Source organism: Chrysemys picta, chromosome 2, assembly GCF_011386835.1.
Source record: "Chrysemys picta bellii isolate R12L10 chromosome 2, ASM1138683v2, whole genome shotgun sequence".
In the NCBI taxonomy this organism is placed as follows: domain Eukaryota; kingdom Metazoa; phylum Chordata; order Testudines; family Emydidae; genus Chrysemys; species Chrysemys picta.
In genome coordinates, this window is record NC_088792.1 from 204,348,365 (window position 1) to 204,363,016 (window position 14,652).

Consider the following 14,652-nt stretch of genomic DNA (forward strand, 5'->3'; position numbering starts at 1 on the left):
ATTATTCTGGGGAGCACACAGTGCACCAACGATTCTGGGGAAATGGATCAGCCCCGAGGTGGCCAGATCAGTCAGCACAATTTATAAGAGTCCCAAGGCTTCTCTAAGATGTTTGCAGGGAGGGGGAGTTGCTGAACCAAGCATCGGCTGTCTCCAAGATTAGGAGGATGGAAAAGTGGCAGAAAGCCACTTAACTGCCCTGCCCTGGAGCACCAAGCATGGCTCAGGTACATCTGAGGATCCAGCCCAACAATTTGATATCAAAAGTAAACAGCTCATAATAAGTTAAGTAGCTGCAAAAGCTAATACTAAGGAATCCTCTTTTTTGATCAGTACTTATTTACAAAACAAAATAATATTGACCTCTCTATGATGGGACATGGTATAATGGCAAGCCAGGAGATATTATAATCTGAGATTTGCCACTGGCTTCCTGTGTGACCCAGGACATCGTGTGAACCTAGACAGGCCATTTAAGCTTTTGTTGCATGTTTCCCTATTCATATAAACAAAGATAACAACACCTAGTTTTGAGCCTTATCTAACGTTAGTAAAATACTTTGAGATCTTGGATGGAAATTCCTATATGAGTGCAAACTATTATTATTACTGAAGCTTTACTTTTCAGAAAGAATATTTCAAATGTGTTCATTCTTTCCTAAACACTATTTTCTTGTTGTATGTGTGTGTGTCACAATTTTAATTACGCTAGTTCTAAAATGTCAGAGATATACTATAAATCTCTAGAGAGTGTAAAACACATTTAAGTGTCTTTTTACTGATATCCCATTAGCACTATTAAAATTACCATAACTGCATTTAAAAATATTCATTTTTTCATCATCTGAACAGGAAATGTTCATTCAGATATAAATAGAACGACTGGAGTAATGTCTTGTGTGCTATCTGTGCTGACAGGCAATTATTTTTTCTGTTAATTACTGCGTAAATTAGAAGGAAAGGGAACTAAAATACTGCTGCAAACCCTATTATCCCATTTAGCTGCCTTGGTGACTTAATAGGTAACTCTTTTTCTCTTAGGCCAGATGGTTAAAAATTCAAGAGCTAGCGAGAAATGCAGACATTTTTAATTTGTCAGTACTCCCTGGCTGGTTTTCTCTGTGTGGTTTTGGAACCTTGGCTGTGACATAACATATGAGGGATCCTAAATGTACTCAGAGGTTTAAAGATTTTGTGTCATTTTTTGAAAGGGAAGTGGAAGGATTTGAGTGCTCTGGTGCTGACTGCGCTTCCCAGGATTTTCCAGTTTGGAGTTTATTCCTGCTTTATTATTAATGATATAATGGGACTTACATCCATCAGTGCGGCGTTAATGTAGTTACTGCTCTCCCCATCTATTGTTATGAGGAAAGGCAGGCATCTATCTGGAGGCAGAACATCCATACAGCGATTCTTTTCATGATTACGGGGCAAAAGTGCTATACTGCAATCTTCTACACGCAGTGTTGGAGTCACCATGTTTAGAGTCTATGAAAAAGAATAAACAATACAAGAGCAAGGTTAGCTCATCAATGAACTCATCCTAAAATACTTAAATAATAGAATTTCAAATCAACTTGGGATACAGTTTCAAAGGGAATTTACAAATGTGAAAAAAACATAAGAAAAACAAACGAACAAATGAACAGCAGAGGCTAACAGCAGGAGTTTGCCTGGGAGCTGTCCAAGAGGAGGTACGCTAAGTGCTGCATTAGGGGGGCTGTGTAGGTGAGTATCTGAGTGCCTGCTGCTGGGACAGTTGGTCAGTTTGACCGTGTGCTTGATTGCTTGCTTGTTTGTTTGAAAAGTGTGAATTGGGAGTGCTTTGTTCCAGGTGGGCCTTGAGTGGGCCTGACTGGTATATAAGGGCAGTCAGCAGCGAACCAGCTGAGCGGCGAACAGCAGAGGCTAACAGCAGGAGTTTGCCTGGGAGTTCGCGTAGGGAGAGCGCACTGAGGCTTTCATCTGCAGGTTTCTCTGAGTAGTTCCTGCAAGAGTTGAGGAAGCTCCTAAGAGGACGGTGATATGGAAGGTGAGCGATCAGCTGTTGTAACCTGCACAGGTTGTGCCATGTTTGTCTTTCTTCCGCAGGACAGAAGTGACTTTGTCTGTACAAAGTGCAAGCTGGTCTCCATATTGGAGGAGAAGGTTCGAGGGCTGGAGAAACAAGTATCGACTCTGCGTTGCATAAGGGAAAACGAAGATTTCCTGGACAGACGTCAGGAGATGCTTCTACGGCCACAATGTTCTGAAGATTCAGAGCAGGCGCAGCAGGGACAGAAGGATTGTGAGGAGGTTTGGCAGCATGTGACCTCCAGAAGAAGAAAGAGGAGCGTCCATGCACCAGCAATGGAGATACAGGTGAGCAATCGTTTCCATGTTCTCTCTACAGGTGCTAATGCGGAGAGTGGACTAGATGGCCCATCTGAGGGAAGGGAGCAGAAGGAGACTCCACCGATTGGAAGGCAAAAGATGCACTGTCCTAGGGATGGGGGTTCCACGACCACCACTCCCAAGAGGAGGAGGAGGGTGGTGGTGGTCGGGGACTCCCTCCTCAGGGGGACTGAGTCATCTATCTGCCGCCCTGACCGGGAAAACCGAGAGGTCTGCTGCTTGCCAGGAGCTAGGATACACGATGTGACGGAGAGACTGCCGAGACTCATCAAGCCCTCGGATCACTACCCCTTCCTGCTTCTCCACGTGGGCACCAATGATACTGCCAAGAATGACCTTGAGCGGATCACTGCAGACTACGTGGCTCTGGGAAGAAGGATAAAGGAGTTTGAGGCGCAAGTGGTGTTCTCGTCCATCCTCCCTGTGCAAGGAAAAGGCCGGGGTAGAGACCGTCGAATCGTGGAAGTCAACGAATGGCTACGCAGGTGGTGTCGGAGAGAAGGCTTTGGATTCTTCGACCATGGGATGGTGTTCCAAGAAGAAGGAGTGCTAGGCAGAGACGGGCTCCACCTAACGAAGAGAGGGAAGAGCATCTTCGCCAGCAGGCTGGCTAACCTAGTGAGGAGGGCTTTAAACTAGGTTCACCGGGGGAAGGAGACCAAAGCCCTGAGGTAAGTGGGGAAATGGGATCCTGGGAGGAAGCAGAAGCAGGAGAGCGCAAGAGGGGAGGACTCCTGTCTCATGCTGAGAAAGAGGGACGATCATTGAGTTATCTTAAGTGCCTATACACAAATGCAAGAAGCCTGGGAAACAAGCAGGGAGAACTGGAAGTCCTGGCACAGTCAGGGAACTATGATGTGATTGGAATAACAGAGACTTGGTGGGATAACTCACATGACTGGAGTACTGTCATGGATGGATATAAACTGTTCAGGAAGGACAGGCAGGGCAGAAAAGGTGGGGGAGTTGCATTGTATGTAAGAGAGGAGTATGACTGCTCAGAGCTCCGGTATGATACTGCAGAAAAACCTGAGAGTCTCTGGATAAAGTTGAGAAGTGGGAGCAACAAGGGTGATGTCGTGGTTGGAGTCTGCTATAGACCACCAGACCAGGGGGATGAGGTGGACGAGGCTTTCTTCTGGCAACTAGCAGAAGTTGCTAGATCGCAGGCCCTGGTTCTCATGGGAGACTTTAATCACCCTGATATCTGCTGGGAGAGCAATACAGCGGTGCACAGGCAATCCAGGAAATTTTTGGAAAGCGTAGGGGACAATTTCCTGGTGCAAGTGCTGGAGGAACCAACTAGGGGCAAAGCTTTTCTTGACCTGCTGCTCACAAACAGGGAAGAACTAGTAGGGGAAGCAAAAGTGGATGGGAACCTGGGAGGCAGTGACCATGAGATGGTCGAGTTCAGGATCCTGACACAAGGAAGAAAGGAGAGCAGCAGAATATGGACCCTGGACTTCAGAAAAGCAGACTTTGACTCCCTCAGGGAACAGATGGGCAGGATCCCCTGGGAGAATAACATGAAGGGCAAAGGGGTCCAGGAGAGCTGGCTGTATTTTAAAGAATCCTTATTGAGGTTGCAGGAACAAACCATCCCGATGTGTAGAAAGAATAGTAAATATGGCAGGCGACCAGCTTGGCTAAACAGTGAAATCCTTGCTGATCTTAAACGCAAAAAAGAGGCTTATAAGAAGTGGAAGATTGGACAAATGACCAGGGAGGAGTATAAAAATATTGCTCAGGCGTGCAGGAGTGAAATCAGGAAGGCCAAATCACACTTGGAGTTGCAGTTAGCAAGAGATGTTAAGAGTAACAAGAAGGGTTTCTTCAGGTATGTTAGCAACAAGAAGAAAATCAAGGACAGTGTGGGCCCCTTACTGAATGAGGGAGGCAACCTAGTGACCGAGGATGTGGAAAAAGCTAATGTACTCAATGATTTTTTTGCCTCTGTCTTCACGCACAAGGTCAGCTCCCAGATTGCTGCACTGGGCAGTACAGCATGGGGAGAAGGTGACCAGCCCTCTGTGGAGAAAGAAGTGGTTCGGGACTATTTAGAAAAACTGGACGTGCACAAGTCCATGGGGCCGGATGCGCTGCATCCGAGGGTGCTTAAGGAGTTGGCGGGTGAGATTGCAGAGCCATTAGCCATTATTTTTGAAAACTCATGGCGATCGGGGGAGGTCCCAGATGACTGGAAAAAGGCTAATGTAGTGCCCATCTTTAAAAAAGGGAAGAAGGAGGATCCGGGGAACTACAGGCCAGTCAGCCTCACCTCAGTCCCTGGAAAAATTATGGAGCAGGTCCTCAAGGAATCAATTATGAAACATTTAGAGGAAAGGAAAGTGATCAGGAACAGTCAGCATGGATTCACGAAGGGGAAGTCGTGCCTGACTAACCTAATTGCCTTCTATGATGAGATAACTGGCTCTGTGGATGAGGGGAAAGCAGTGGATGTGTTATTTCTTGACTTTAGCAAAGCTTTTGATACTGTCTCCCACAGTATTCTTGCCACCAAGTTAAAGAAGTATGGGCTGGATGAATGGACTGTAAGGTGGATAGAAAGCTGGCTAGATCGTCGGGCTCAACGGGTAGTGATCAATGGCTCCATGTCTAGTTGGCAGCCGGTTTCAAGTGGAGTGCCCCAAGGGTCGGTCCTGGGGCCGGTTTTGTTTAATATCTTTATTAATGATCTGGAGGATGGTGTGGACTGCACTCTCAGCAAGTTTGCAGATGACACTAAACTAGGAGGCGTGGTAGATACACTAGAGGGTAGGGATCAGATACAGAGGGACCTAGACAAATTAGAGGATTGGGCAGAAAAAAACCTGATGAGGTTCAACAAGGACAAGTGCAGAGTCCTGCACTTAGGACGGAAGAATCCCATGCACTGCTACAGACTAGGGACCGAATGGCTAGGTAGCAGTTCTGCTGAAAAGGACCTAGGGGTCACAGTGGACGAGAAGCTGGATATGAGTCAACAATGTGCTCTTGTTGCCAAGAAGGCTAACGGCATTTTGGGCTGTATAAGTAGGGGCATTGCCAGCAGATCGAGGGACGTGATCGTTCCCCTTTATTCGACATTGGTGAGGCCTCATCTGGAATACTGTGTCCAGTTTTGGGCCCCACACTACAAGAAGGATGTGGAAAAATTGGAAAGAGTCCAGCGGAGGGCAACAAAAATGATTAGGGGTCTGGAGCATATGACTTATGAGGAGAGGCTGAGAGAACTGGGATTGTTTAGTCTCCAGAAGAGAAGAATGAGGGGGGATTTGATAGCAGCCTTCAACTACCTGAAGGGGGGTTCCAAAGAGGATGGAGCTCGGCTGTTCTCAGTGGTGGCAGATGACAGAACAAGGAGCAATGGTCTCAAGTTGCGGTGGGGGAAGTCCAGGTTGGATATCAGGAAAAACTACTTCACTAGGAGGGTGGTGAAACACTGGAATGCGTTACCTAGGGAGGTGGTGGAGTCTCCTTCCTTGGAGGTTTTTAAGGCCCGGCTTGACAAAGCCCTGGCTGGGATGATTTAGCTGGGAATTGGTCCTGCTTTGAGCAGGGGGTTGGACTAGATGACCTCTTGAGGTCCCTTCCAACTGATATTCTATGATTCTATGATTCTATGAACAGCTGGGTTCAGAAGCAAAAACCTTTGATTGCTGAACATGAGCACATATGAAGGAAGAACCTGAAAGATGGTTGTAGGGTTACCTGTATTCTGGAGAAAGGATCATGGAGGGAAACCACATAAGATTCCAACCTTTATTTATGAGGAAAGAGAGAGCTTTACAACTGCCTTATTGGATATCTTTATTATTTTACATATTTCAACAGAAATTTGAGACATATTATAGCACTGTTTTGTAGTTCTTCCCTCATAGGCCTGATCCGAACCCCACTGAAATCAAAGGAGGACTTCAACAGGCATGGGACAAGGAGCCATATTGTATGTATCCACGTTGTGCTGTCCATGACTTACCCTAAATTCTTCTTTGATCTGACTTGAGTTAGTCTGAGGATCCAGTTTATTCATTTCATAGTACACAGACCTAACTTGAGAAGCTGGAATAGAAGTATCTCCACAAAGACAGGCTTCCAGTATTGCATCGTGGATAAATACATACTGCTCCTGGTAAAGCAATCAACACAATTACTGACTTAGAGGGAGCACACCTCAAGTATTAGTGCTCAAGTAAACAGTAAATAATCTTAGGTTTCAGAGTAGCAGCCGTGTTAGTCTGTATCCGCAAAAAGAACAGGAGTACTTGTGGCACCTTAGAGACTAACAAATTTATTAGAGCATAAGCTTTCGTGGACTACAGCCCACTTCTTCGGATGCATAAATTTGTTAGTCTCTAAGGTGCCACAAGTACTCCTGTTCTTTTTTTAGTAAATAATCTATAAAGCTCCCATTAACATCAATGTACACTGAGTAGAGTCCGTAGGGAGCAAAAGTAGTTCACGACATATACTATTATATACATAAAAAGCTATGTAAGAGTTGGGCCCAATCAGTTATGATAAATAAGCCAGCCAACCTGTACACACACAAAAAAACGTTTTTTATAGTGGCCTCATCTTGCATTTTTCTTTTTGCACAGCTCCACAGGCATTTCTGCACATAAATGGGACCCAAAGTGGCGGATCTTAGCTCTGACTAAACAATATCCCCCAAACTATTTTTTAAAAGCATTTATCACCCCAAAAATCAGAATCCAATAAGGTACCACCCATATGTTTGTTTGTTTAAATACTGAATGGCTTTGTTGTTCCTCACTGCACCATATGAGGTATTTTCCATGTGTTGTGGCAGGTAGCGTATGTTATAAAGAGCAGTACTTTCACTGAAAATGATACAATAACAGTCAAAGAAAGATGCCAATACCTCAGTTTGCACCATGTTAACTCTTCGAGATCGAAGTTCCCTGACACAGTTGTATATATCTACGACACCTTCTCTTTCTGCCATATCTAGCATGATGTCAATGACAATGAAGCATCCGGTTCTACCAGCACCAGCGCTAAAATAGAAGAGCACAGTCCATTCTGTATGAATTCTTAGAAAATATAAGGTTTTGAGTCTGATTCTGCAAGTGCTTCAGGTGTGGATACCTACTGACGTCAACAAGAGTTCTGTGTATGGGGGTTTGCAAGACTCCGGCTTGATTTTGCCATTTTTTCTTATGTTTTTACTTAGTACTTTATTATGAGTAGCTCCTATGGCTTCAATTACTTATGGAGTGATTACACAACGTAGCGGGGGAGGAATGAGGCCCAGAGTCTTAGTGGGAAAACGGAAAGCAGACATTTTCATTCTGCTTACCTGCAGTGTACAACCAGTGGGCCGGCATTAGGTGGGCTCTTGGACTTCACCTGCCGTACAAATCCCAGCAGTCCTGTTGCATGGTATGGTACGCCATGGTCTGGCCAGCCTGTGAAGTGAAACTGCCTGATTTCTCGGATTTCATGAGCACCTCTCTGTCCAGAATCAAATAAAGAAGAAGAAGAAGAAGAAGAAGAAGAAGAAAAAAAATGTAGAAATGAAAATGGGGAAGAAATTAGGAGAGAGACTTTGTTTGAACATGAGTTTAACAACTTGGGCCTTGCTTAAAAAAAACTACTGGAGTTCTTTAAAAGACAAGATGAGGTGTGGATTTTCAACTGGATTCAAAACCTTAGCATCAAATAGGTCGGTTTAATACTAACCTGCTCAGGTGCTTTTGAAAATTCCACTAAATGCCCACCTGCATCTTCAGGAGCGGAGCCAGGGTTTTTGCCGCCCTAGGCGGCAGCACTCCTCCTCAGAGCATTTGGCGGCGGGGGTCCTTCCACTCTGCGTCTTCGGGGTGCTTCGGCGGCGGGTCCCGGAGCGAGTGAAGACCCGCTGCCGAAGCGCCCCGAAGACGCGGAGCGGAAGGACCCCCGCCGCCGAATTGCCGCCGAGGACGGCAAAATGCCGCCCCCCAAATCCTGCAGCCCTAGACTACTGCCTAGGGTTGCCTAGTGGAAGCGCCGGCCCTGTGCATCTTTAGGCACCTAAACAGTTTTAACAATTTAGTCCTAAGGGAGTAAATCAACAACAAAGCCAGGAACAGCAATCATGTGTCAAACTCTCATTGACTTCAGTGACGTCAGGATTTCACCCTAGAATTTCTGATGTTCATTTCTCTCATTCCTTGTTCCCAGGGAAGCAACCCAGTAGTAGCAGCACCTGTGTGTGCTCCTCCAACCACAAAGGTTGCAGTTTGGGTGGCCCTTATGTGCGCAGCACTGGAGATGGGGAGAAGGCTCTTTACTTCCCCTCCACTGCTCAGCCACTTAAGGGCTAACCACCACTTAGGCCTTAGTAATTTAACACCTAGGCTACGTCTTCACTGGGGGGGGGGTCGATTTAAGATACGCAAATTCAGCTACACGAATAGCATAGCTGAATTCGACATATCCGAGCCGACTTACCCCGCTGTGAGGACGGCGGCAAATTGACCTCCGCGGCTCCCTCGTTGATGGCACTTACTCCTACCTGCGCTGGTGGAGTACAAGCATCGATTCGGAGATCGATTGTCGCATCCCGACGAGATGCGATAATTCAATCCCCGAGAGATCGATTTCTACCCGCCGATTCAGGGGGGTAGTGAAGACATAGCCCCATAGTACATGGATATAGTGACATACCTACAGAGGGCCTATTGGAATTGTATTTGCAGAGAAACCAAATGCTACTGTCATTTGCAATATCAACCTGTAGGGCATCTAGTTAAGTAGATGGATTTTATTAAATCTACTTTTTCCTCTGTATAATTGCAGCCCTGTGTATTTGCCAGTATAATGTAGTCTTTTACGAACCTATACACCAGAGGCCACCATATACAATTAAAAAGCAAACAATATTATGACAGGCGGTGTCCAGCTAGGACAGATATAAAGGTTAGCTGTGGAATAAATATTGATGATTTTAATATCTGGTATTCTGTGTTTCTTCTTCTTAAGGCTATATTTCTCTGTCTTGAACTACTTTGCATATAAAAGGCCTAACTCTATTTGCATGGTAATGAAGTAGTATAAAGTTGTTTAGCTTTATTAATAGTATGCAAGAACCAGGGCAGGGATTTTCAACACTTAGGAAATCTGTATCTCAAAGGGGCTGTTGAAAACAAGCAATATGTCAGAAGGCCCATTCCTATTTCCACTTATGCTAATAGCAAAACCTCAATTGTCTTCAATGGGAGTGGGAGCAGGATCAAGATCAGGGAGACAGAGACTTGGAAATTAAGGAAAATGGATCATTTTGAGAGATTACCTAATGTTCATGTATGTTTGCAACAGGAACAAGCAATGGTTAGGAAAATATATCCAAATTTGAATGTGTTCTGTTTTAGGCTATGTCTTCACTGGGAAAAAGATGTGTTTTTAAACCCTAATGTAGACAAGGCAATTTATACTTTCACACACATTAACAGGGAGGCTGATGCCCTACCATCTAATATGTTAAAATACAAATTGCCCTGTCTACGCAAGGATTTTAACATTTATAGTCAACATACCACCTAAATTGCACCACCAAAATTTAAGTGTACATCCATTACACATGCAAAACCTCCATTTGCACATGCAGAATAGCACACTTACTTGTCTGGCAAGTGCAAATGACAATGTACCTTCAAAACATGAGCTGTATACACCCAATGGATTCACACTTAAATATTTCAAGTGTAATTTTTGTCTACCATTTGTGCTAGTGCTCCACTATTTTAGAAAGGATTTTGCATATAGCATATTGCTATAATGAGTTATTTTTATTGTATCTACAAAGACCCATTCTCATCTCTCTGTAACCTCCCTACTGGGTTTTATACCCAAAACAGAATCACAACTTTGTGAATCATGAAAGCGTATGCTCAGCTTGGAAAGACAATATTTTTCACCTTTTCTTTGAAATCAAAGGGATGAAAAGTCTGTCACATTATAAACTATCCCTAGACTGTTAATAATTTAGGCTTTGCTCCTGAAACACTTTACTCAGCTGCTTACTGTTACACACGAGTAGTCCCACTGACTAGCAGTTCCTGAAAAATTACTCATGTGCACAAAGTTAAGCACATATGAAAGTGTTTGCAGGATCAGGGCCTAAGTTTCTTTAAGTTCTAAATTACACAGGAGCAGGATTACAACCACTACACCCTGAAATTAATTGAACTGTGATTTCTTTTTTAAAAATGCAACAATCAACTCCCTCCCCAACAAATAAACTCCTTAGTTTTCTTTTAGGACCATACAGAAAAAATGACCCAACCATAAATAAATAAATAAATAAATAAATAAATACACAAATAAATAAATAAATAAATAACTGACCTAAAAATAACTAAGTGGGTCAGAAACATTTTATACAATCTAAGTTCAGGAAAGAGGATATGGTGGAGGATATGGGTAGCTCTGACTGTTCAGCACAATAAGGAAAACTAAAAAAATAAATAATAGAGGGGGGGAAAACAAACATATTCCTTTCTGAACCACACAGAAGCCGCATTATCAGCTTATTGAAAAGCTGCCTATTGTTAAAAAACTAATGTCTAAATGAGGTATTTTCAAATGGAGAAATTTTTTTGAAATAAAATAGGATTGTTTATCTCTATCTGTTTCAATTCACTTATTCATGAGCTTTTGGTCATGAGTAACTGTAAAATCCTCCATGTCTTTTTTTCCACAGTCCTGACTAAGAAGCAAAAAGCTAACTTCAAAGCATGAGCTTAGAACTTGATGAATAGAAATCATCCAAACCACATCTTCTTCAAAGTCTAACCACCCGCTTCTCATCTGTTTATTAAAAAATATCTAAATAGTAGGAGACATCAAGTTTGAATGAGCCGAGGAAAAAGTATTACTAATATTAGATTCTGTTTGCTGGACTGTTGTATATTTAACGATTAGGCTGAAGAATGTAATAGGAAAAATTCATTGCTCATCTTCCTGAATCTGCCTTTGTCATGCATTGTGAGATCATGGACAAGATGCGCTAACACAAACTGAGATTAGATGATTCAGTAACTTGATGGGAACACCTTTAAAACCTTGGTTTAAAGAAAATTGATGCCACGGCAAATAGGAATACGTAACTGAAAATGACATATTTGATATTCAAGACCCACTAGTGAGTGAACAAAAAACATGGAACATTCAGAATGCGTGCTAAATCTCAGCATTGAACCATGCTGCTTTTGTCACTGCTTCCGGCACACCCGGTGGTAGTTTTATACGTTGTCTCTCTAGGCTGTAAACCGTCTGAAACAACAGCCTGATTTTAATACAGTACCTGTTAATTAAGTGACAACCAAATGAATAGTATTATTCAAATCAACTAAATGACAATACAGTATGCCATTTGTAACTGTGCTTGTAAAGGACCTCCCGCACATAAAGTCTTGTTAAAAAAATGACTTCATTCTAAAATAATTCTTCTGAAGACCAGGAAATATATTGGACCAGTGGACTACAGTGGTTATAATCATGCTAGACATCTGAATAATAGTAGTATATGAAAAGACTTATTTTTGACACAGACTGCTTGATTATGGTGAACAGAAGACAGGAAAACAACATCAATGTCCTGTTTAATTGATGGGTGGGTCAGAGCCCTCTCCTCCTTTAGTGCCCCAAGGGAATGGAATTTCTGTTTCCATTTCAAGTCTGGGCCAGGGCAAGGCAAAAAGGATCTGCATTTAAAGAAAGGGGAAAATCTAATCTTCCATAAGGGAGCACTGGAAGACTACCCAAAAGTAATTTGCTATGAAAAATGGGCTGCCTGTTAGCCAGTGAAATCTAGGATCTTTCCAAAGTGACAAAATTACATGTATTTAACTTGTATGGGAAAACAACATCATATTTAGAAAATACAGTTTTCCAAACTTACCTTTTCTACTGCAAATGTTCGAATCACATATTCAGCCAGGAGTTCTGTTTCTATTAGGGTAACTTTAATGTCTTTATATATCTCTGTGTCATCTGGCCAGTATTTGCAGCATTTGACCTTTTAAAAATACAAAAGAATTTAAGGTTCATATTTTTCAGCATCTGAATCTGTTCTGTACCTTTTGCCGTGATTTACGATATCAAATTCAACCACACATAAAACAGTGAGGCTCCTTACACAAGGAAATGGTCTGTGTATTTAAAGCAGTAGTGTAGCTGAGGGTAAATGTGGGTAAATGGGGTTTGCCAACTTCTCATTTGGGGAATATAGTTTAGCTTGGTTAACTATCCTCCTACTTCTTTTTTTTTAACCACTTCACCACTGATTTAAAGGACATACTTTTTTTAAAAGACAGTTTTGGGGTTCTAGGTGGGAATAATAATATTCAGTAAAATAAGGCAAATTTCTATGTAGCATGAAGGATGTTTTCACTGTGCATAGCTCAGTTACAATAACCATTCATTTCTTGTTCTTTCCAAGTCAGCGAGTATCCAGAGGGAAAAGCTACAAATAGAAGCTTGAATAAACTCAAGCTCCTCTGGATTTTTTCTTCCACCTGCAGTTGTTACTTGTTTCAAAAATATCTTGCATCCTTTTAAAATGACAATGCATGCTGCAGACATAAGGGTTTGTCTAATGTTGGAAAGAAAAAGCATCTATTTTCCCAACTTAGAATTAACTTCTCAAAAGAACTGGTCAGAGGTGGTCATATAGCTAATGCACAGGACTGGGAGTCAAGAGATTCTATTCCTGGCTTTAACACTGCCTCTCTGTATGACTCCGAACAATCATCGACTTCAGTGGGCTTTGGGGAATTCATCCCAGTGAAAGGAAAGAGGAGAAGACGGCTTGCATGAACTCTATTCAAGGGTTTCTGGGGTTTGGTGCACCCCAGTTCAGCCTAGCACAATCTGCACAAAGTATGTAAAATTAAAATGTGAAGCATTTTTGTGCTACTCGCCTTTCTGAGGGTGGATGGGGTGAGGAGAGTTGTGTATTGTGATGAAATGGTTACTCACCCTTACTCAACCCTGTAGTTCTTCGAGTTATGTGCTCTGCTCTAGGTGCGTTTGTGCCTCCAGTGCCTTTGATCAGAGGTTTCTCACAGCAGTGTGTGCTCAGCCCGCGCATGCGTGCTAGTCAGCTTCATGCCTCATGCCATTGTTATATAGCAGTGTGCGGGCAAACTGCCCTCAGTTCCTTCTCTACCGCAAAGCCCTATAGCAGAGAACTCCGAAGCAGAGGAGAAGGAGGGTGGGTAGTGGAGCACCCATACGGCACGCATCTCGAAGAACTACAGTTACCGCACAGGGTGAGCAACCATTGTTTCTTCTTCGAGTAGTGTCCCTACAGGTGCTCCACTGTAGGTGATTACAGAGCAGTTCCCCTTTAAGGAGGAGGGAGCTTTGGAGTCAAGTCCAATATGGAAAACAGTAGAGCTGGGCCAAACACAGCATCGAAAGCAGTATCACGAGTTACTGCGTAATGTTCAGCTTACGTATGTATAGAAGCTCAATTAGCAGCTTTACATTTTTCAATAATGGGCACGTTTTCAAGAAATGCCATAGAGGTGGAAATGGACCTTGTATAGTGAGTTCGTATGTCTCAAAATGTTTGCATATTATGAGATTCGTAGCAAGAATTAATGCAGTCGGATACCAACGTGGAAAGTCTTTGATTAGAAGTTGCAGACCCTTTTCAACTATCCGTAGTTTGTAGTGCTGTTCTTGCTACCAACTGACCCTCTTGGATAATGGTTTGCAATTGCTCTTTTTGCGTATCTGGCAAGTGGTCAATAAAGGCACTGAGTTTGCCGTAGTTCATATAGTCATATTTAGCCATTCGGGCTTGGTAGTTTGACACTCTGAATTGTAAAGTCACAGAGAAGTATGCGTTTCACCCAAACAGGTCGAGCCTCTTACAGTCTCTATCATAGGGGGTTGATTTGGTGTGATGTTGCTTTCCTTGTGTGTTAACAGTATCCACTACCATAGAGTTGGGCTGAGGGTGCATGAAAAGAAAGTCTGCCTGCTTGGCGAGCATGTAAAACTTTTTGCCAGCCCTTTTATATATTGGTGGAATAGAGGCTGGTGTCTGGCTGATGACCTTGGCAGGGTCTAAAAGCGCCTCAATGTTTGGGAGGGCAATTCTCAAAGAGGAAGATGTGTGTAGTATGTCCAGCAATTTATGGTTAGAGTCTTTCACCTCTTCTAGAGGAATTTGCAGAGCATCAGAACAATTATTAACTAACACTATCAAATATAAAGTAAATAAGTAAACTGCACCAAACA

At 43.0% G+C, this 14,652-nt stretch overlaps 1 protein-coding gene across 14 annotated transcripts in view; it reads right to left on the reverse strand.

Annotated features, from left to right (window-relative positions):
- The window catches only part of PTPRM (protein tyrosine phosphatase receptor type M), a 712,166-nt gene that overhangs the window by 18,821 nt on the left and 678,693 nt on the right, over positions 1–14,652 (reverse strand). For all 14 annotated transcript variants that reach the window (XM_042843358.2, XM_042843348.2, XM_065585258.1 and 11 more), the window contains 5 exons: positions 12,302–12,418; positions 7,718–7,872; positions 7,280–7,415; positions 6,374–6,523; positions 1,315–1,488 (listed from right to left, as the gene is read on the reverse strand). In XM_042843358.2, the coding sequence (XP_042699292.2) occupies positions 1,315–1,488; positions 6,374–6,523; positions 7,280–7,415; positions 7,718–7,872; positions 12,302–12,418 (732 nt within the window). The remainder of the gene's footprint in view (positions 1–1,314; positions 1,489–6,373; positions 6,524–7,279; positions 7,416–7,717; positions 7,873–12,301; positions 12,419–14,652) is intronic.